The sequence below is a fragment of the Serinus canaria genome, chromosome 8 (assembly GCF_022539315.1).
Source record: "Serinus canaria isolate serCan28SL12 chromosome 8, serCan2020, whole genome shotgun sequence".
Classification (NCBI taxonomy): Eukaryota; Metazoa; Chordata; class Aves; order Passeriformes; family Fringillidae; genus Serinus; species Serinus canaria.
This window is the reverse complement of record NC_066322.1, coordinates 5569822-5592950: the sequence shown is the minus strand read 5'-3', so window position 1 is coordinate 5592950 and position 23129 is coordinate 5569822. Positions and strand designations below refer to the sequence as shown.

At 40.4% G+C, this 23129-nt stretch overlaps 1 protein-coding gene across 1 annotated transcript; it reads left to right on the top strand.

Moving 5' to 3' along the window:
* Positions 1-643: 643 nt before the first annotated feature.
* Positions 644-19121, top strand: SCP2 (sterol carrier protein 2). Its single transcript, XM_030226699.2, has 16 exons — positions 644-791; positions 2593-2647; positions 3219-3290; positions 3675-3806; positions 4567-4631; positions 5631-5757; positions 6437-6500; positions 6776-6862; positions 7481-7631; positions 8351-8498; positions 10076-10183; positions 12014-12167; positions 14646-14739; positions 15334-15463; positions 16917-16996; positions 18229-19121. The coding sequence occupies exons 1-16, from the start codon at positions 750-752 to the stop codon at positions 18322-18324; spliced, it is 1605 nt and encodes a 534-aa protein (XP_030082559.1). The 5' UTR covers positions 644-749; the 3' UTR covers positions 18325-19121.
* The last annotated feature ends 4008 nt before the right edge of the window (positions 19122-23129 follow it).

Genomic DNA, 23129 nt, shown 5'->3' with positions numbered 1-23129 from the left:
TCTGGAGGAAAAGAATTACTGAACCACAGGATCAATTGGATTGGAAAAGACCTCTGAGACCATCAAGTGCTGCCTATGACTGATCACCACCTTGTCCCCTAGACCATGGCACTGAGTGCCTCGCCCAGTCTTTCCTTAAACACCTCCAGAGATGGCGACTCCAGCACCTCCCTGAGCAGCCCATTCACTCTTTCTGTGAAGAAATTCTTCCTAATGTCCAACCTAAAGCTCCTCTGGTGCGACTTTAGGCCATTCCTCTCATGCTGTCCCTTGTTCCCTGGGAGCAGAGCCTGACCCTCAGGGTGAGGAGCTGTGGAGAGCGGGAAGGGCCCCCCGAGCCTCCTCTTCTCCAGGCTGAGCCCCCAGATCCCTCAGCTGCTCCTCACAGAACTTGTACTCCAGACCCTTCACCATCTTCGCTGCTCCTCTCTGGAGAAGCAGCGAACTTCATTACACGTCCGCTTTGGGAAAACGTCTGCTAATCGCCGGGGTGGGGGAATTCAGGGGAATAAGCAGGGATGTTTGTAAGGCTGACCATGGCTGCGCCTTGGGTAGGGACACCCGGCCCGTGTCGCAATGGAGGCGCTGCGCCTTTAAGAGAGGGGGGGGGGGGGGGTGGGTCCGTGGGGTCTGGTCCCCGGGCGCTGGCTCCGCCCCGCCCGCTGGCCCCGCCCCGGTGTCGCTGAGGGCCCGGGGGACGCGGCGGTAGCAGCGGGGAAAGGAACGCTCGTCCTGCCGCCATCGCCATCATGCAGCGCCGGGTGTTCGTGGTGGGCGTCGGCATGACCAAGGTACCGCCGCCCTCCCCGGCACCCGTGTGTGCGCGGGGGGACACGGCCCGCGCCGGCCGGCCTCGGCGGCGCCCCCCGGCTGTCCGCTGAGGGAGAGGTGCTGCAGGAGCCGCCCGCGCCCTCCCCGGCGCGGCTGAAGCCCCTCACGGGACGCGGTGGCATCTCGGGAGCGCACTGGCAGAGCCCGGTCCCGGCCCGACGGCAGCGGCTCCGCGCAAAGTTCACCCTCGCTCGGGGTGTGGGGGAGGCCGGACCCCAGCCGAGGTGAACGTGGTGCTCCACAGAGCGGGTCGATAGAGCAGCCCTGCAGCTGGCACGGTGTTCCCGTGTCCCTGTGTCCTCACGGGCGCTGGCCCAGGGCCCGTCCCGGGACAGAGGCTCAGGGAGGGCAGGGCCCTGCAGGGTCTGTCCTGAGGCGTTTCTGTTCCTGGCCCTGGGGTTGTGAGCGCACGGTTCGCCCCGCTCAGCTCCTCCGCCGCTCTCCGGGAGCAGGTGGTAGCCAGGAGGGCGTGGGGCAGAAGAGCCCCAAGTAACAAGTGATGAATTGGCCTCAAATTTCCACAAGACATGATTAAGGTTAGAATTAGGATTAAGTAAAATTCCTTCACCGAAAGGGTTGTCAAAGCCAGGAACAGGCAGCCTGGGTTTGGCAGTGCTGGGGTAACAGTTGGACTTGATCTTTAAAGTCTTTTCCTACCTAAACGATTTTATGATTTTCAAAGAGGAACGGTAAAAGAACCTTTTTTGTCTTGATAGATGAAGCTTAAGACGACTTTGATATTTGCCGGAGTAATCAGAAACTCCTCCTTCTGGACACCTTTTAAATAACTTTTTGTCTTTTTGCTGCATGGGTACTCTCCAGCATGTGATGTGATAGGGGAGGAATTGAAAGGTTAAAGGCAATTCTGTTAATTGTGTTTACTGAACTAGATTACAGAATGTAGTAACAGAAGTTATTGAGCTCACTTGTGATGTCCTCATGGAAGAGACAAGTAAAACCTGTCAGACACCATATTGCATCTTAAGTATTTTACAATGAAATCTTTTAGGACTGTATTCCTTCTATTTGATTAACATTAATGATGTAATGACTGCTAAAATTTGTTATATCTTCTCACAACAAGTGTCCACATTTCCTGTGTGTAACTGTCAGTTCCCCAGTGCTCTGCATTTTCAAAAGTGGATCATATCAGCTACCACTTGAACATGACTTGAGGAATTGTCAGGACTCTCTTCTCCTCTCTGTTAGCCCAAGCAGTATCAATACAGACTTCTACAATGACCAACTCACCAACTGGTTTTTTCTCATGACCTTTGCTATGTAGATTCTCTGTCTAAATTAATGAAAGGAGGCACTGCAGAAAGTACACCCAAGTGATACGAATGACTGGCGTTGGGGACATCAGCAGAAGGAAGCAGCAAATTAACTTTCATATGCTCACAGGAGACATAAAATAATTTGTAGGATTAAAAGTTGTTAGCATGAGGATTTCCTTTAACAGTGACAGTTTTTGTTAGTGATGTAAAAAAGCAAACCACATGTATTTGTAGTGGTCCCTAATAAGTCACAGTGCAAAGAAAATAGAAATGCCTCCTCTCCTCCAGTGGTGAGGAGTAAGGTATGATAAATTCTTTACAAAGAACAAACATGTTCTTGTTACAAATAGGATTATAAGAGAAAAAAAAATTCATTATTTCTAAATTAAATATAAAGCTTTTAAATGTACCAGTTTGAGCAAAAATGACTTAAATCTCACTGTGATTTATTCTCAGCTTGGTTTCCTTCCTTTTCTTTTGCCAGTTTTCAAAGCCTAGTGAGAGGAGTGCTGATTATCCTGACATGGCTAAGGAAGCAGGTAATTTAGTAATAAAGCATTTTGTTTGATTGCTGATGCTTATTTTAGGTCTTACAGCCAATATTTTTATTACACATATGAAGGAAAAGCTACTATTTAATGAATAGATACATCTAAAAAACATATTTAAAACTCAGACCACTTTCAGCAAATCCATAGCTGACCTGTCCAGGTCAGCCCTTCCAGGCTGAAGTCAGCAGGATAGCTTAAAATTGGATTGTGCACTTAAATAATTGAATACTTACCTATATTATTCAAAACCTACTCTCTTTGGGATGAACAGCCTTGGTGCTTGAGTGCAGAATTGATTGAATGAAATTTTCTGATAAAGAAGCTTGTTCAGAGCTCAAAATACTGTGAAACTGTCCTTATGAGAATGAAATTGTCCTTATGAGGTACAAGACCATATTTGCTCCATATAATAAGGAATTTCTACAACTCTCATTTGTGAATGCAGGACTCATACATACTGCTCTACGTTTGCTTGTTGTGGTTGTGAGAGCTGATTTTTTCTTTTTTTTTTACCTGAAATTTTAAACTTTTTTTCTAACTTTTAAACTGTTTTTTTTAGGCCAGGCAGCTTTAGCTGATGCTGGGATTCCTTATTCAGCAGTGAAGCAAGCGTGTGTGGGTTATGTTTATGGTGAGTATTGTTTGATTGGGATGTGACTTCTGTGACAATTGCAAACTTCTGTGTGGATAAAGTGTGAGGAATGGCATCAATAAGCTTTCTATTAAGGGGAGGTGTGGGGGAGGCAAAAGGATCTCTTGCTTCTGTCCAGTCCAGTTATGTTCCTTTGATTCACAGCCTGTGAAACAGAAACAGGACAAACTTCTGTTTTTAAAATCTGAGCAGTATCATCTTGTTTCTGAGGTTCTTTACTGTGGATATCTGAGTGCTATACTCAAGGTGGCAGCTCAGAAGTTCAGGATTACAGTTTAATTGGTAGCACTGCACATACATGGCAGCAAAAGCAAAACTTTTGTGAGTTTGTATCTTATTTTGTTGTTGTGTTTCCATTTGAAGGTGACTCAACCTCTGGGCAGAGGGCAATCTACCACGGTCTGGGTCTAACTGGCATTCCCATCATCAATGTTAACAACAACTGTGCTACTGGAGCCACTGCTTTGTTCATGGCCAGACAGCTTGTAGAAGGAGGTGGGTTGGTTTGCTCTGTGCACCTAAGGGATTGTCTGGGATGCAGTAGAATGGTGTATGAGGATGTACGTGTCTTTTCCTGTGTCATGAGCTGTATGAACCTAGTCAGTTCTGCCAGTTAAGTGTTCTGCAATAATTGTTTGGAGAAGTGCAGAAGAAGTGGCATTATAGTACTGCAGGCACTAGATTCTCTAGGATGAAAAGGAGAATCTGCTAAAAAGATTTGCTTTTTTCTTTTAGCTTGAAGTTTATACAAGTGTTTAACTACTGTATGTTAAACAAGTGTTTAGCATACAAGTGTTTAACTAACATGTTTTTGGAAGGGAGGGGAGAGAGCAGTCTGACAGCCCATGCTTTGAGCCATCAGATTAGTATTTCCTCCTATTTTTGCAGTTCGTTTGTGGACTTTGATACTTTCTTGTGCTGATGCTGATGTTGCTGTAATGACAACCATAGTAACACTGTGTATGATTGTTTAGTATTTGTAACTGAGAATAAATGCTTGGTTGTCTATGAGAGTTGCTGTCAGACAATTAAAAATAAACTCCAATCCTGTAGTGATCTTTCGTTCTTAGATATCAATATCTTTGTATCAATATCTTGTCCATCTTAATGTGACTCTTCCAAAAATAAAGGAGGAAGGAAGAGGAAGCTGGTAGGTGTTTGTGTACATACCTTAAAATGGAATAGTTGTTAGTATCTTGTGTCATTTATAATCACATTGTGCTTTAAATAGCCACACATTTTATTTTATTTTAAGGTTTGGCAGACTGTGTTCTGGCACTTGGCTTTGAGAGGATGGCGAAAGGATCTCTTGCTTCAGGTGTAAGTGTCTGAAACACTTGATATGTTTGTGTTTGTACATGGGATACACTTCTTTCTCATACTCTTGAGATGTATTGTCAATAACACCATTTGCTTTACTGTGTTCCTGTAGATGGTGACAAAATAAACCATTAGTTTGATCTAAATAATCTTTTAGTGAGTTCTGTGATTCTGATGGCAGCTATGACATACTCTAAAAAATAAATTCTAAAACATTCCATGCAAAATTCATGTGTCATGGTTGTTGTATTTTGCCAAAATAATGTCAAAGGCTGGGTTAGTGGGGAAAAAGGAAAATACCAGAATAAAATGCTGAAGCTTTGAGTAACTGAAGTGTCTTTCTCAAACAACACAGCAAATCACAAAAAGATTCTGGCTCTTCTGCTCTGATGCTTACTCAGTTGACCTGTTAGCACACTCTCCCAAAAACTAAGAGCTTCTTGACTCTTATTTGTTTTTACTGGAGAAGTGTGTGTGGGTTTGTTTGTATTTTGCCTTAAGGCAAGCAATATTAGAGCCCATATGTCATTTAACTGCAGAACTGCCAAATTCGATAATATATTCAAGAGGTTTGGGTGAGAAATGTTTAATTTAGCAAGTGATAAAATAAAAAGAGTTATCTTTTAACATGCTTTACAATATTTCATCTAAGCTTCCTTGAAAATACTCCTAGAGTATTAATTTTATAACTTGAAACAATGTAAACAGTAGGATTTTAAGTGAGGTGAAAAATAGTGACTGTGATACAAATCCTGTAGCAGTGATTCTTGTCATGAATCAATGCAGTGGTTATAATATCAAGCATTTTCTGCTTATCTACTTTTTTTTATAGCTGGGAAATTATCAATTCTTCTGATCATGTTGCTGAAGTGCAGCATACTGCCCAGGGACTTGTTAAAATATTAGAAAAAACAATAATTTGCTTGAAATCTGTGACAGTTTTGTGGTGATGTTGAAAAGAAATGGAAATTATGATTTGCTTTGTATTTCTGTTTTCAGTTTGCAGACAGAACTAATCCTATGGACAAACATTTGGAAATTATGATAAATAAATATGGCCTAGCAAGTGCTCCAGTGGCACCTCAGATGTTTGCAAGTGCTGGCAAAGAACATATGGAGAAATATGGTCTGTTAAAATACATTTTTTTCATTGTCTTCTCTTTATGAAGGGATTTAAAAATAATAGGATTTTGTTTTAAGAAATGGTAGCATTAAGGTTGCATAACTCCCTAATTTTATCCTTGTGCCTTAGCATGGATAGGTAGATGGGCATGGGGCTGAACTGTTTGGCAAAAGCTGCTGGGGATTTGATTTGATTTAATACCTACTACAAGGCTGCTGCCACTGCTGTTTGCTACCCCTGACCAGACAAGGGAATTGGCTCCAAGGTAACAGCCTGGCCTGTTGTGCATCTTTTATTTGCACTTTTAGGCTATTATATGAAAAAAAATATAGACTTAGACTCTACAATTTCACTGCAGCTGTTTTGTACTGATAGGAAAATGATCATTTAAGTTTCAGTAATAGAATAATACATCAGATAAAATGCACTTGTTTTCTGTGTTTTTATGTGAGTGTTAAATATGCAAGTGGGTTGTTCTTTCAGCTAAAACTTAGCCATGTTTAATAGTCTTTATCTAATTTTGAAACCTCAGCTGAGTTCTAAGGAAAGTCTTCATAACAATGTGTCTCTTGTAAAGATGTTTGTGAAGGTCAGATTCTTATGACACAGTATTTAAACTGTTATGTCAGCACTGTTTGAGCAAACAAAGTATTTAAACACAGGGTTTTTTTCCCCTTTTCAGGGACAAATCCAGAATACTTTGCAAAAATTGCATGGAAGAACCACAGCCATTCAACCAACAACCCGTGAGTCACGTACTCTGCCTCTGTAGTCAACATCCCTGGTTGTTAAAAAAACTCATGCACAACAAAGTGGTATTTTTAGAATACATTCAGAATATTTTCAGCATTTGTTCTTTATTATGGAATGAGAAAATAAATAAATTATTCTAGAAATATATTAAAATTAATTCCTTATCCAGTGCCTTATACTTTGTAAAGAGAGCTCTGTAGCTGCCTAATAGTGTGATATTAGTATGTCTACTGCTCAATCTGAGATGGCATCTGTGTGTTTTCCTCAGGTATTCCCAGTTCCAAAAGGAGTACACATTAGATGAAGTTCTGCATTCTCGCAAAATTTTTGATTACTTGACTGTTTTACAGTGTTGGTAAGGAGAGAACTTTGCATTGTGAAATAGATCTTGATGTTAAGACAAATATGATAGGACATCTATTTAAAAAGTCTGTTTGTGTGTCAATTATAATTTACAGATTGTTTTATTTTTATAAAGTTTTACTCAAAGCAACGGTGGAAAATCTGTCATGACCAAACAGTAGATACTTGCTCTCAGTGTAATACAGTAAGCTGAAATAAGTTTTGTACTTTGGAGTTCTAATGTAATTCTGTTCTTTTACTCATGTGCATCCATTGCTGTTAAGTGTCAATTCTCTTCAGCCTTTCCTAAGTGCTCTTGGAGGGTGTATATATGTTTATATATGTTTATAGCCAAGTAGAAGCTTTGATTTGTCCTAAATTGAAAAACCTTAATGACACGTTTCTATTTTGATGTAATGATTTTCAAATGTCTGGTATAAATATCAGTGAAAGTGTCCAGTAAGCACTGGTGGAATTTATAGTTTCAGTGGTATCAGCCAAAGAAAGTGGGGTTTTGTTTGTTGGTTTTTTTGGTTAGTATTAAAAGATAAATCTATGGAAGATCAACAGTCTAATGAAGATTGACATTACTGATTTAGAACAGTAACATCATTGTTTTTCTTTCAATCAGTCCAACATCAAATGGTGCTGCAGCTGCAATTTTGGCTAATGAGGAGTTTGTGAAAAGGCATAAATTGCAGCCAAAAGCTGTGGAAATTCTAGCACAGGTGATGGCTACTGATTATCCAAGCACATTTGAAGGAAACAGTTGTATGAAGATGGTAGGTTTACAATTCTGTATTCCCTGGTACTGATTGGGGTGATTTTTCTGAGGTTTTTTGTTTATAGTTTTGGTTTGGTGTTTTGTGGGCTTTTTTTTTTGTTTGGGTTTTCTTGAAGTATCTGCAAGTCCTAGTGATGCTATGAACATTTTCATGTCAGTGAGCAAACATATTATGCTTTGTGGTGAATGTAAAATTGATTTCATTTGGACAGGTATGGAATAAGCAAGGCATATGATTGTGGAATGACAATAAGTAACTTATGAACAGGCTATCAGAAACCTAGTTTTTAACAAATTATTTACAGGCTATTTTTAACAGCAAAAGAAAATTCCTTTAATTTTTCTCTTATAATAGTAATGAAATTTAAAACAATCTGGCAGATCATACAAAAAGGTAACAATGCAATTTGAGGATTTGTTTCAAGGCTGTTGGTCTGAGTCATGCAAAGGAACATTTGGGTTGTGATCAAGGTTAAGGAAATAGAGGATATTCCCCAGAAAAGTTTTGCATGCCAACAATAAGCCTTAGAATATGTTATTTCTTTCTACACAATTTTTATTGTATGAATATCAAACTCTGATATGTGATGCATTAAAATAAATCACAATACCATCTCCTTCTTTCACTGACAGGACCTACAGAAGCACAGTTAAAAATTAAGCTGTGAGCTACACTTCTGTAATAATATTTTAACATAGAATTGCTCCTTTTTTCAGGTTGGCTATGACATGACTAAAAATGCTGCACAAAAATGTTTTGAAAAAGCAGGGCTGAAACCTACAGATGTTGATGTGATTGAACTTCATGACTGCTTCTCAGTTAATGAGTTCCTCACCTATGAAGCTCTGGGACTGTGTCCAGAAGGTAATAGCAGCAATGGAGATAATTGTTTTATTAAAATGAAAAGCACCAAGAATACTCAAATTAAGAACTCCTGTGATCTCAGTCTAAGGCCCCTTTTTTGGAGCTGCATTCTATCATAATCTTACCCCAAGATTTCCCTCCATCTAAGTATTTCCTTTTAAGAAGCTAAATATAGGACAAGAACTGCCTGTGGGGGGCCTTAGCAAGTCACTGATCTTTGAAACATCTTTGCCGAAGAGTTATTGGCAAATTGTCAACATGCATCTAAAGTCAACTGTGTAACAATGCTCAGATTAGTTTTGGTCAGTGAATTTGCTGGATTTACAGCAGATTCAATGGCAGTGCAATTTAGTTTTGTGTGTAAATCATTAAAATTTTCTGCTGAAGAGGTATTTTATGATTTCAAATAAATAATGCATTAAAGTGCTATTTCAGTTCATGATGCATTGAAATTGTAAACATATTCTTGTTTTGCATAGATTATCATCTGATCTAATCTTTCTCTAATTTGTTTTTAACTAACTGTGAGGAAATACCATATTCTGGCACTAGGTGGTATATCAAGTCTGAGCTTTCTTCCTGAAACAGACATTTATGGAACTCCAGGAAGACTTAATGTGTTTGTCTACTTTTGAATATATGCATTCTGCTGTCATTTTTGCTGTGTTTTTATGGTATCTGCAGCAAAAATGGTAAATGTTTGACATATTTCAACAGGCACATTAAACTCTTTAGGTTCATTCCTTTAATTGATGCAGCGTAATCCTGGTTGTACTTGTCTATTTGACTAATTAGCCTTGTGCATGGTTATTTAATAGTGCTGTTCTCACAACCCGTTGTCAGTCTGGCCTTAATAGTATATGAAACTTATCTTGGAATGATAGACTAATTAGGCATAAAGATTAATGAAGTGGCATAAACCACTGTGGACTTAGATGGGCAAATCTAACCTGGTATTCTCATTTAATGGCACCATGGAACCATGACAGATCTTTTTTACACTTCACTGTTAATAATGTAGGGTTTAGAAGCTGGTACAAGAATAAATTAGTAAGAGCCTGGCTAAGAGGGAGAATTGTCTGTAGTCTGGAAAGCTAAACAATTCTGAACACTAGTCTTCTGAGTGGTTTTATTCACTATTTTAATGTCTTAATACAGCCCAAGGTACCATTAGTTGGCCTTTGTGGCAAGGGTTTGTGTTCAACTTGGTGTTCACCTTCCAAGTCCTGGGGGTCACAAATTACAATTTACAAAAATGTAATTATCACTTCAGTTTCATAAACAAAGTATAAATACTTCATTATACTGATTATATCATAATGCTGTATACACCAACAGAACAATTCAGTGCAAATTAAAAACAACTTTTGTACAAATGCTTCTCCTCCATGTTATGCTTTCTCCAATGGTATAAACAAGTCTCATTAATGTAGTTTGGCCAGTTTTTGCTGTTTGTGAAATATGAGCTGTAACATTTCCTAAGGTTTGACTGATATGCAGCATCTCTGGTAAGTTACAGCAGAACAGAAAAAATCACAAATAAAAAAGATTTTTCTTACATGAATACTGTTTTATAGGAAGAGCATGTGACCTGATCGACAGAGGAGACAATACTTATGGAGGAAAATGGGTTATTAATCCCAGTGGTGGCTTGATTTCCAAGGGACATCCTCTTGGTGCCACAGGTATGCAAAACCTTCATTTAATCACACCCATTAGATAAGAGATACAGCTCTTGAGCAGGCAGCTGCTTCCCACCTGTGCTTGAAACGTGAGGGCCTCAAAGCTTCTTCCCTCAAGTTTTTTTTCAAATAATCCAAGTGTTGGAGCAGGGTAACACAGCTTAACCTTCCTAAACAATTGCTCAATAGTACAACTTCTGAATAGTATTTAAATAACTGTTCTAATATGATGTCATCCTTTAAAATTCTGGTTTTGGAGATTTTTCCTGCCTCTGAATAGCCTGTACCATTGTTAGCAGTACTAGAAGCCTATTTTATTAAATCAAAATATTTATCTGATGTTTACAACAGAAGCTCACTTGGTCACCATTTCCCTGCAACACAGGTTTCCCCTTTTTTGTTTGTTTTGTTTTTTTTTTTTTTTCCCCTTCTTTAAACTGCTATTCTTGCTTCTGAATGAGTGGGCTCTTGGACAAAATGTGTTGGATTTGTGAAGATAATTCACCCTCCTTGGGTGAATTTGGAAATGAGAAGTTATCAGAAAAGTGGAAAAGATGAAATCTTGTGAAACACCAAATCTTAATCTAAACAGTTGTAACAGTGAGATACAATATGCAGTTAGGTGTGGGGGCCAGGGGAAGTGTAAGGAAACTTTGGAGGAAAAGGGTTCCAGATAAATGAGACTGTGGATGAGAGGATGAGAATATTGCATTGCCAGGTTTGTGTTATTTTTTGTCAGTTACACAGTGATAGAAGCAGAGGCACTTAGTGGCATTTTTGCTTCTCCAGTGCCATGGGATGGAGGAAGAGTCAGTAAAATGCAGAAAATGACAACTCTTAGCCTGTCAGCTTCATTTCCCTTGGGAACAGTCTTGAGGCCAGTTACATGCTAAGCAAGGGTCATGTAAATCCTCTGAAATACCCAAACCATTCCAGGGCAGGCTGCACCACAGTACACACCCTCTCCTTGAGGCTGAGAGAATGTGAATGAAACCTGTTCATTCTCATCTATGACTGGGATTTTAAAACTTCTGAACTCCTTCATAATGTTTCACTTGGCAATATGTACAATTCTGTGCATGAAATGCAAGTTGCTTGTCTTTGTCCTTGTCCAAAGGACCTGTGCAGTTGACCAGGTGAAGGGAGAGGAAGGGATGGGGAAAGGAGAAAAGTGTGAGGAATGTGCAGAAAAGGGCAATGGCACTGGGGGAAGGTCTGGAGCACAAATCCTGTGAGGAATTCCTGAGGCAGCTGGGGGTGCTGAGCCTGGAGAAAAGGAGGCTCAGAGGGGACCTTCTCACTTCCTCCAACTCCCTGGAAGACGGGTTGTAACCAGAGGATGAAAGGATACAGCCTCAAGCCATGCTAGGGGGGTTTAGGCTGGACATACAGAGGAATTTTGACGCAGAAAGGATGGTTAAACACTGGAATGGGCTGCCCTGGGAGGTTATGGATTGTTGAAGGAAAGACTGGCCATGGCACTCAGTGCCAGGGTCTAGCTGACAAGCTCGGTGCTTCGTCTTAGGCTGGACTCGATGGTCTCGGAGCTGTTTTCCAACCGAGTGAGCTCCGTGATTCTGTGCGTGCGGTGGGACCGGGCCCTGGCTGCAGAGGGAGCTGATGGCATAGCGGGGGGAGACCGAGGGTGAACATAATCACAGAGTGTCAGGGCTGCCGTGCAGAGGGGCTCCCCTTCCTTTGGGTTTCCCAGGGACGTCCATTTCCCTCCCGGCAGCTCGGATCGCTGGGAGTTTGTCAGATCCCGTTCCCGAGCCCCTCGGTGTGCGGCGGCGCAGGCCGCTGGCTGAGCTCGCTCTGCGCTCGATGTTTCAGGGCTGGCGCAGTGCGCGGAGCTCTGCTGGCAGCTGCGCGGGCTGGCGGGGCGGCGGCAGGTGCCCGGGGCGAAGGTCGCGCTGCAGCACAACCTGGGGCTCGGCGGCGCCGTGGTGGTGACGCTCTTCAGGATGGGCTTCCCCCGGGACAGCAGGTGAGCCGGGGCTGGCACACGCCGGGGGCTCGCCCGGCTCGGGGAGAACCGCGGGCTGCCACTGCCAGGCCTTCCGGAGCGCTCAGCCGGGGCTGCACAGAGCGCAGGGACGGAGCGCTGCTGGCCCAGCCTGGCTGTCCTGCTTCCTGAGCCTCTAAACTTGGTTGTTTTGGAGTTATTGGCGCTGCTCAAGGGCGAGATTGCCCTGCAAACTAAACACTCCTGTGTTCCTGCAGCACTGCAGGTCTGTACTGAGGTTAAAACTCACCCACTCGTGTCACATTGAGCACTGAGAGTTACTGAAAAGCTCAGACTGGCTTGCAGAAATGGCTCATGTGAGGAAGAGTGATGTTCGGAGGAAAAAGCCACCAAATAAAAACCATTCCGAGAATAAAACAGGCCACATTAAAATTAATTGATTGAAACTAGGTATCTGCCAAAACCAGCAAGACATTAATGGGAACAGAGAAACCTCTGCTTTCACTGCTAAAATTGTTGCTGGTGTAAAATTGTTACTCTGTGAAGGATTGCTTTCAGCCCTGTTTCATGTGATACTGTAATTCCTTTGAGTTCTGGGGTGTTACTGGCTACAGAATTGGCACTTGCAATTGTAGCCTGTTTCAGAGTGGGAGAACACTGGTGTGAAGGTGTCCTCACTCTGCTGTAGCTCAGTGCTCGAGTGGACAGGAATTGAGAGAAAACACTTGAAATTTGTGTTCTGGTATTTCAGGGGAGACTTATGATACAGTTCCCTTTACATTTTCACTTTCAGCTTTCCTTAGAAAGGTTGACTTGCTTATTATGGGTACCTTAGAAAGGTTGACTTGCTTATTATGGGTATTATGGCTTTTAAAGCTTGATCCTAGTGCTTTGTTTTCTTTGAAAACCTGTGAACTGCAGAATTTATCATACACTGGCCTTTCAGAAAGAAACACACCCCTCCCTCCCAGCTCATATTTCTAACATCTGTTTCAGCTAAACCTGTGCAGTTTCTGGGAGGTGACTATATAACCTGTGGAAGAGGTGATGAGAGAAGCCACTGAACTTTGAAGGACTGCAGCAGTGATTTTTTTGTAGTGTGAGGAGTGATAATTCTGTCTCTTTTTTAATCCATAAGAGGTTGTACCATGTGAGGAAAAATATGTCTTCTCATGGATTCTCTTCAGACATGCTCATGTAACTTGTCAATGGGTATTGGTACAGTTTTACATCTGAAGGGAAAAGACTGTTACAGGGAGTACACCTTTTCCTATTGCTTTGAGCTTAATCTTTTAAAATACTGTCACATTATGGAAAATGTTGCTATTTTTATATCATCAGCCTCGAGGTGCTGCTAGAAGTAGTCCTTCCTGTCAGGGAGAGCTTTTCATGTACAGATAATATTTCTCCTGACAAGACTAAAGTCTAATTTACTATAGCTCATTTCACCTTCACTGGTGTTCAGGATTTTTTAAATACTTTCTTTAGTATGACTCAACCCAGAGAAATCTTAGCAACACTCATTTCATCTTATACTAGAGAAGCTGAAGGCCCCCTAGTTCTCCCAAAGGCTCTGTGTGGGAGATCCCTGACACAGGGAGTTGCACCAATGTGTGTCAGACTTTGGAATGGAGCAGAGTGGCTGATGTGCTCAGACACCCCTTATGTAACTGAGTGCTGATGTGCATTGTGTAATTAAGGGAAAGGTGGTGAAACTCCATGTTTATGGCGATCCTTCACACCAGTTTCCTACAGCACAGTTAGTCACTGGTTCCAGATCAAGCCTGTGGCTTTAGTAATAGCTGGTAAGAACATGCATCAAGGCAGCAGGACTTGATCAGTTTTGCATTAGTTTTTGAAACAGTTCTCATTTTTGTTTGGTGGCTTTTTCTGAACTTTACAGCTTTCATCCTGTTAGAACAGGCTTGGTTTCTTAACACAATGGATGTGTCTCCTTCAGATGAGACAGTGCCCACTCTGACTACCCTGTCACACATCTGCAGGGCAGTGTCATACCACCCCAGTAAGTTCCAGCAACATTTCCTGAGCAATTCTGTCACTTTAGCAGTATCAACCCTGACCTCCGTTCTGGGCTCTGCTGCCAAGAGATGATAATAGCAGTGAAGCTGTTCCTCCTGCTGCTTGAATTGCCATTTCTTTGGACATTTCTCTGTACTTTGGCTCTGTGTGCCCCTGCAGGAATCAAGAATTGGGTTCCATGTTGCTATTGGGCCATGCAGGGTGATTTCACCAGAGTATCAGGAATAAGATTAATAATTTACTTCCCTTGTAAAATTAATCTTCAGTTTATACACACAGAACACCCAGATATCTGGAGTGATTGTAGTTGAGGCTATCAAGAGAGCAAGCTTCACTTTGATAGCAGAGTTGCTTTATACTGATGAAGTGTTTCTTGCTGGTGTTAGGCCTGTTGGTGATCATTTGAAGATGTTGAAAATGTGATTGAAAGTGTTTAAATTAATGGGGTTTTTGTTTCAGCAATGGCCGTATTGCAGCTGTGCCTCTCAGTGCAGCTGTTGATGGATTTAAAGCACACCTGGTCTTCAAAGAGATTGAAAAGAAGCTCCAAGAGGTATCTGACTACTTCTTTTACCTACAACAGGATTTTAATTGATAACAGAATGTGTTTGAAACCTGTTGGAAATGTATTGGCATCTACCACTTCTTCAGGACTGCTCACTGAAACAAATACTATAGATTTGGATTTTGTAATTTTTTCAATTCTTTGTAAAAAAAACCTTTTACACTGTGCCACGATTTGAAGTTACCTTTTTTCTAGATAGTTCCTACCTGCATAACAGTATTTCAGTGGAGGCAAGTTTAGATTGTAGGTGAGGAGCTTGCTAACTAACCAAAGAAACTTTGTGTTTGGTGTTAGGTGCTTGCTTTTTAAGTGTGATTAGAAGAAGAAATTGCATTTTGTCAAATGTATGTCAGGACAATGCTATTAGGACTATTCTTCTTAGTTTAATAGATTTCAATATAGATAGTCATAGTTTAAGTTTTTTTGCTTGTTTAGATTTTTTGATGGTTGTTTAAATGATGCATAGTGGGAGGGATAGATATTTTTATATTAGTAGAAATGGTGAAGGTTTTTAAATTACTTTTGGTAAACTAAGACTAACTGAAAATTGTGTTGAAGTTTCTCATTTTGTGGTCATTACAGGAAGGAGAGCAATTTGTTAAGAAAATTGGTGGAATCTTTGCCTTCAAAGTAAAAGACGGTCCTGGTGGGAAAGAAGCAACTTGGATAGTAGATGTGAAAAATGGTAAAGGTTCTGTGGCAGTTAATTCAGGTCAGTGCTCTTTTATCATGTCATTGCAGAATACATATAAAACTGATTAATACAGACTCATATTTTGTTCAGTTCAGGTTGTAGTGACCTTGAGCAAAAATTACATAGAGCTACCTTAATTTTAAACTTTCTTATTACTGGTACTCCTAATCCGTGGTGTTTCAGACCAAGAACTAAACAGCTTCTCCTCTGAATCTTTCTAGAGACAATAGTGTATTTTCTTAGAGGCTACATGCAGATCTGTCATATGATTTCACAGGAATCAGAATGGAAAAAAAAAAAAAAAAGTGAAAATCAAACCTCAGGGATTTTGTGGCTCTCACCTCTTAAAATTTGGGTCAAAAATGTAATTTTTAGCTGTTTCTTCAGATGCTTTCTTGGAGACACTGGTAAGCAGTAAACTGGTCTGCCTTGTCAAGTTAGTTCTTCTCTGCAGGTAGTTAAGCAACAAAACTTGATTGGTTTCAGTGCTGTACCAGCTGACATAAACTTCAAGTTCCATTTTGAAATAAGAAACAGACTGGGTGGTGTTGGAGAGCCCCATTAAAATATTGAGAACACAAAATTTGTATCCTTGCCATGAAAATGTCTTGTCACAAATCTGAAGTCACACACCCTAGTAATGAAAATGAAAAAAAAAACCCAAAAAACCGAAAACCACAAAGGCAAGAGCCAGTCCTCAAAATCTGATATATCCATGAGCCTGCAACACAAACTTAATTAAAAACATGATGAGGATTTGATTCAGAAATTCATTGTTGTGTTATTACAAAAAGAAGACCACAAACAGAAGTCTTCTGTTGCATGGGCAACAATTTATCAAAGATTCCATTCTAATAATAAGATGAGTGTAGGAAAAGATGTGTGCAGGTTTTAGCCCTTTGGTTTACACATCAGTATTTACATCAGAGTTTATTTTAATAATTTTCCAGCTTACTTTAGTAAGAAGATCCTAGAAACTTCTGTACTTGAATTAGTTCAAATGAGTGCTTTCAGAATGCACATGTTCCCATGGAAGGAGAGGGCAGGAAATGCCTGAAATGTCAGTAATGAGTATCTTAAGAGTGTCACAGGGGAAAACTCATCTATTCCAAGCTGACCTTCATACTAGCAAATATAAGCTTGATAAAGCTGAAAAATGATTATCAGTGCTTGCAATGAGCATTCTGTCTGGATACAGGTAGATTATTATTTATTTTTAATGAATTAATTTGCTTAGGTTTTCAGGAAGGCCCATCTTTCTTCACTGTTGGGGTAGTCTGTCCTACAAGGTGGCCCAGCTGCCTCTTGGCTTTGGGTGGCCTCTTGCAGATATTGTTTTAATGGCTCTTGCTTGTACATACTTCAGGTATCATTTGCTGACCTGTGGTCTGAAGGGATGCTCCACACAGTTGTAGCTCCTCTAAGTGTTTCATTTCTGAGTTTGCATCTTCATTCTTTTCCTGTCTTGCAGATAAGAAGGCAGATTGTACAATCACAATGGCTGACACTGATCTGCTGGCACTCATGACTGGCAAAATGAACCCTCAGACAGTAAGTACAGCAAAGATGACCTGATCAGGGAGCTGGTTGGTTGTTTTGAATGTGTTTAAGTTGAAATCATTTGAATGTTTTCATCCAAAACTGCCATGGCTGATTTGAAAAATGACAATTCTTGGTGTGCTCTGAACAAATCACTCAAAGTGAGATTCATCAAGAAGGACAGGGATGTGTGTCAGATATCCTGCAGGGATGTGTCCTGTGTGATATCCCAGAAGGGGATATAATAGTGCTTGGTTTGCAGAGAAGAGGGGCAATCCAGCTTTTGCAAAATGCCATGAGAAAGAAGGAATGTGGGTCTTTCTTTGGAGGGCTTTACCCCCATAGCTGACATTAGTGTAAGGAGTCATCTTGATGCTGGAAAGTAGAAATTGAGGTGAGCATCCACTGAATACCTGTCATTTTTTGCTGTTGGGTGGTGAGTTTGGTGGGTTTTTGGTTGGTTGGTTGGTTGAATTTCTTTTTTTATTCCTCTGTGCACCAAAAGCAGTCATAGTGTACAAATAAACCAGATGTTTAAGTTAATTTTAAGTTGCTGTTCTGTGCTTCCAAATTTGAAATGCTCTGGGTAACTGTTTAAAGATTTTGGTCTGGTAATCATGGGGTAAATTTTGCAAACTGAAACGTGTCTAGGAGAAGTTTTAAGATAAAACACATTGTGGAAATGTTATAATATACATGTAGAAAATTCAGAAGCAACTCCAGCTTTATATCTACAGTTTGGATATTTTGGTGCATACAGTTTATCTCCTTACAAGGTCTAGAGGAAAAAATCCAAATTTTCTGCATGTCTGTTTTACAAACAGACATTTGTAAAATTGAATTGATCAGGAACAAAGCCAAGGCTGAGGAGGATTGAGCTAAGAAATCAGTTGTGGCACCTACTGTCACTGTGGCTTTATAGTTTGCAGTTGAATTAATGAGCTTGTCTGCTATGAGCAGTCACCACCCAACCATGGGGTGTTCTGCCTGCTCCAGGTACAGACCCATGGCTGTGATAGTCTAAGAAACAAGCAAGTTTATTCTCTTTAAATATCAAAAATATAATAATACAACTTCCTCAGCTTGCTATTTTGCAGTCAGACAATACATTTATTGCTGTATGTGAAGGGCCAGAACTGTTGGAAATACCAAACTGCTCATCCATAATAACCCATACTGTCTGGAGGGGTGCATTTGGGATAATATGTTGTATTGCATTTCACAGAATTTTTCTTTCTTTTCAGGCATTCTTTCAAGGCAAATTGAAGATTTCTGGGAACATGGGCATGGCAATGAAACTTCAGAATCTACAGCTTCAGCCAGGCAAAGCTAAACTTTGAGCTCAGTAGAGCAAATAGTCAGTACTTGATATTCTTGACAAAAAAAGTAGAATTAAACTAGACATTATCAATAATATGGCACAGGCTGGGTTTGATTGGACCTCTCTCACCTAAATTCTGTGATTAGAGACCTTAAATCTCTTAACAATTTCCATCAGTTTCTCTATGGCAGAGCTTGAGGCACTAACAGTTACAAATCGTACATGGTGGGGCTTTGTGACAGCTTTTGTTCTAATCAATATGGACAATTTTGTAAAAATTAGAGCTGAATTAGACTGCTTACTGTTGTTGAGGTTAGTTGGGAAAGAAGAGAGGAAAGTTACAATTAGTTTGGCATATCAATGAAATGAGTTGCATTTTTTAAAGGCTGTAATAGCAGATCATACAAATGCTTTCAGATTTCCATTCTCTCCAATTTGCTGCTGCTTACATTAAAATGATCTTGTAAAGGGGATCTCTAACATTTTTTTAGAATAGGTTTTAGGGATTTGCTATAAAATACTTTTCTTATTACTACTTTGCAATTAAAAAATAAACAAAATATCCAGAAGTAAGCAGGAACTAGAATGCTGCTTTGAGGTTCACAGGATTTGATAATACTTCACCTTGAAAACAGATTTGATTTGCCAGGAGAGCAGAGAGGGAAGATAACCAATATGTTACCTGTTTTCTCCTGGTAAAATCTGGTGTTGATCATGATGAAATTCTTGTCAGTTATGTAAAAGCTTTAAGTTCTGTTTTGGGAAAATGTATTCTGGTTGGAAGTTTAACAGAAAATTAAATATACTTTTCCTGTTCTTCTGTGTGTCTCTTTCTCAGATTTATAAATGTGGATTTCATGTTAATGTAATGAACTGAGTATTTTATTCAGGTTGTCACAAAGGACACCTGCAGGCATCCATTTTTCCCTCCTCAGGCATTGTCAGTACATCATCCATAAACTTCATCTCAGTCCAGTAGACACGTCTCACATCCTCACATACTTGGGCTATGGCTGAGGAACTTGCACTGAAACTTTCACTTCCCTGGCTTAACTAAAGTAATAATAAAAAAGAGCAAATTCAAGCCAATCATTCTGCCTCTTGTTGGGAATGGTGACAGATTGCTGAGCAGTTAGAATAGCTCTACTGCATCAGACCAAAAATGCTTCTGGCCCCCTGGATTTTCTCCCTGTTGGTACCTTGGAAGGAAGAGGAATATGGCAAATCATCTGTTTACTCAGAGTACTTTCCTAACTGCCACTGATTGTCTTTTTTTTTCCCCAGCTCACCAATTTGAGCCAGAAGTGAATATGTCTGGATTGTCTTTTATGAGTTTGTCCAGTCCCTTTTGGAATCCTTGGACAGCTTTTTTAGCATGGACCATGAGTTTCTGTACCTACTCATCATATATAGTTAAACCCACTCCTATTCCAATCTATACATTGCAGTGTTATACCTCTGAGTTTTTGGGGGCTTTTTTGAGGTGCTTTGTGTTTTACTGGAAGAACAGTGAACAGCTTCAGAGCATTCCTTGTGCTTATATTCTTGTCCTGTCACCTTCAGGCTTCACAGTTTACAGAGAGGTCATTCTGTTTAACTGTGTCACATGGAGAGACCTTTGTAACCTTCTGTCCATCCAGGTATCCTTCCTGTATGCAGCATTCCAATTGTCCTGTTAAAAAGTTTTCACGATACAAGAGCATTTTCTGCCTGTATTTTTCTTTCTCCAGTTGCTTTTCTGACCACTCCTTGTTTTGAGCTGGTGTTTTCTTAGATTTCTTAAAACTGGGGGCTCATTCCTTTCATACTAACTCAGTGCTTATTTCTGCACTGGGAAACAGAAATATTTTAAATTATTTTTCTATATGCATCAGTTCATTTGTACTGAATTTCAGCTGTCTTTTACTGCCCAGGAACTCAGTGGAACCCAGGTCAGGCCTGGGTTTTAATATCAGGATGAATCAACATTTGTGAAGCCACTGTTCATCATCTTTTCCAAGGCTTTTTCCAGTTTTCTGTTAATTAGGACAAAGATGGCATTGCTCCACTGTAAACTTTTAAAAGTACCAATCTGGTCATATGAACGGTTTCCTCCTGTGCATTGTTTATTGACTTATCTAAAGGATTGGAATAGATAGGAGTCATGTCTCTCAAATGAAAGCAGTTTTAGACCCTGTAAAATAACACTTGCTATTGTACTTACTGCTTTTTCCTAAGTTCTTGCCATTTGGCTTGTGGGTTAAAACAAAGGGGACTTCGAGGATTGCAGCAGCAATTCTGTCCAGAAAACCATTTGTTCCTCCTCTTAAATTACTGATACTACCAGAAGAACTCTGAGGAGATGTCTGTTATGCAAGCTAAGAACATGCCTTTTTCAAGAATTTTGAGTGCACACACAACATACTTTGGGCCACTGTTGGCCAAATTTGTTTTGAAATGTAAACAAGATAACATAGTGAATAGTAGTCCATCCCAAAAATAGTTCAAGTTAGATTGCTCAACTGCAGAATGAGATTAAGTTCATTAAGGGGGGGAAAGTTGCACAGAACTATGAAGGGGAAAAAAGGTAACAAAATGACTTTACAATTTGTTTGCTACCAAGAGGAATAATGTCCAAGGGTAAAGCCCTGATTTCTCCCTCAGAGAAATCTGGGTTTGCACAGGCCTGGGGCTTTCAGGCTTGAGCATCTGCAGCTGTGATGTCGTTGAAACAGAAAAATCCCAGATTAAACCTTCCATTCCCGTCAGCAGTAGGTAGGGGGAGTAGTGCAAAGGTTAGCACAGCCTGCAGCTGAGAGGGCTGGTCAGGCTGGTGTTTCTCCTGCAGGATTTAAGGAGATGGAGTAAAGGACAAAGTTGTGTGTTCAGCCCATTTACCTGTTAATGTCTTCTTTTGACATCTGTCCTGTATTGCTTCTTTACTTTCAGCACCTTCTTTGTGTTATAACTTGCTGAGTAATTTTTTATATAGTACTTCCCCTGATTTTTCTGAGAGTGAGGGGGAAGGTGTGATTTTCTAGAAATCCCAAAACCTCCATGAACATTCTGCAGTTTTAGAATATGACAACTTTGAATAAATAAATGTTAAAGTGGATAGAAATAATTTACTTTCATGAGGAAAAGCTCTGTGGTACAAAGCAGCTTTTGACATTATGAATGTCATCATTTTTTGCACAACTCAAAGCATTACCTAAGTCTGTACCATTTTAGAATTCTTGCTACAAAGGTTTTCTTTCTCACTCCCTAATGCTCTGTTGACCAAGCAGTATTAAGTTCTTCTCCAGCTAAAATCCCCTGTAGCTTTAGATCAGCCTTTTTAATGAAGTTTATCTTACTGCAATTGTGTTATGTTAACTGGGTTCCTTGGGGACAGAATTAGAAAGGAAGCTAGAGGTACCAAAAGGTAGTACCAGTCACAACACAGCAGTGCTTTCATTTTGGTTTCAAAGGCCTTGTGTAAAGGAAAAAAATAAATTGGAATCTTCTAGGCAGAGGGTTTGGTGTTCTCAGACTCTCAGGTCACATGAGGGGCAATCTCAGTTTGAGGCATTAAAATGCTTGGGTGGGTTGTTCTTCCTTCATGGACTCTGGTCCTCCCCTTGCCAGCTCTTGGTTTGGGGTTTTTTCCCAGCTATAATAAGTGTGACAGCCAGAGGTGTTGTTGGGTTGGAAGGTATATCTTACCTTTATTTTCTTTTGCAAAATACATATAATTCTTGCTTATTGGAATTTTTACTGTAATGAAAAAAGCAAGAGAAGCATGACATGATTTGTCAGAGTTGGAGCCACTGAGCAGAGTTAATACCTGACACAGCAGATCTGGCTTGCAAAAATTTGAGTGAATGCTTTGGTTTTGGAGCACAACTTTTATTATTAAACTTTTACTTGAGTTTTGTCTTTTCAGCCCTGCTGCTTTGCCTAATAAGAAATAGGTTCAGTTAAGAAGAATACACTTACTTTTGAAAATGTATGTGTGTGACACAGTCTGGCAGGTGACATTGTGGAGGCTCTGCCTGTGTACAGCACATCCTGGTACAGTATGGGATCCCCCTGGAAAGCAGCAGACAGGAGGCTGTGAACAGCTGAGCACAGTTTGTGGCAGATGGGTCAGAGGGCTGGATTTGTGGGCAACAGATCATTTCAGGATGCAGGAGGATGGGATAAAGGGCCTTGACTACATCTTCCCTCTTAGGATAGAAAAAACTGCAGATAGTCACAAGGTTTTGTCCATTTCCCATGTGTCCAATTCATCTGAGGTCAGATTCAACTCTTACCTCCTTGGAACAGGAAATCCATGGCTTCCTGCTCTGCAGAGCACCGAGAGCACTGCCTGTCAGCTCTTGTTAGGCAGAAAAGGGTAAGAATGCAATTAGCCTGGTGGATAAAAGGCAGGGAAAAGTCTCTTAACTATGAAAAATCAACACTTGAGGAAGCAAACCACATGTGGAGAACAAATGCTGGAAAAAGCCCCAACTGTTTGGAACAAATGCCTTTATTACTTAAATAAACAGCAGCGTAATTTGTTGGAGTGACAGTGTGAGCTGTTCTGTACCCGGTATCTCTAAGAAGAATTTGTTGCTAACTTGAAAGCAGATGGCTTTGTATGGCCCTGAGTGGGTTTTCTGGGAAATGTTAGTTATATGCTGTGATACAGGAACAGAAACATCCAAATAATGCTGCAGCAGGCTAAAAGGAACATGGATAATAAAAAACAAGTTCAAAATATGCTGTGTCTGTATCCCATATTTCAGGTAGATTAAAAGCAGTCATAGATTTTTTTTTTTTTTAACTGTATGTGTCCTCTGGGAGAACAGACATCTCAGA

Excerpts from the sequence above, each read along its gene's own strand:
- SCP2 (XM_030226699.2), top strand. The coding sequence starts at position 750 with ATGCAGCGCCGGGTGTTCGTGGTGGGCGTCGGCATGACCAAG. Across the intron at positions 10,184-12,013 it reads ACATCCTCTTGGTGCCACAG|GGCTGGCGCAGTGCGCGGAG; the intron begins GTATGCAAAACC and ends TCGATGTTTCAG. Across the intron at positions 16,997-18,228 it reads GCAAAATGAACCCTCAGACA|GCATTCTTTCAAGGCAAATT; the intron begins GTAAGTACAGCA and ends CTTTCTTTTCAG.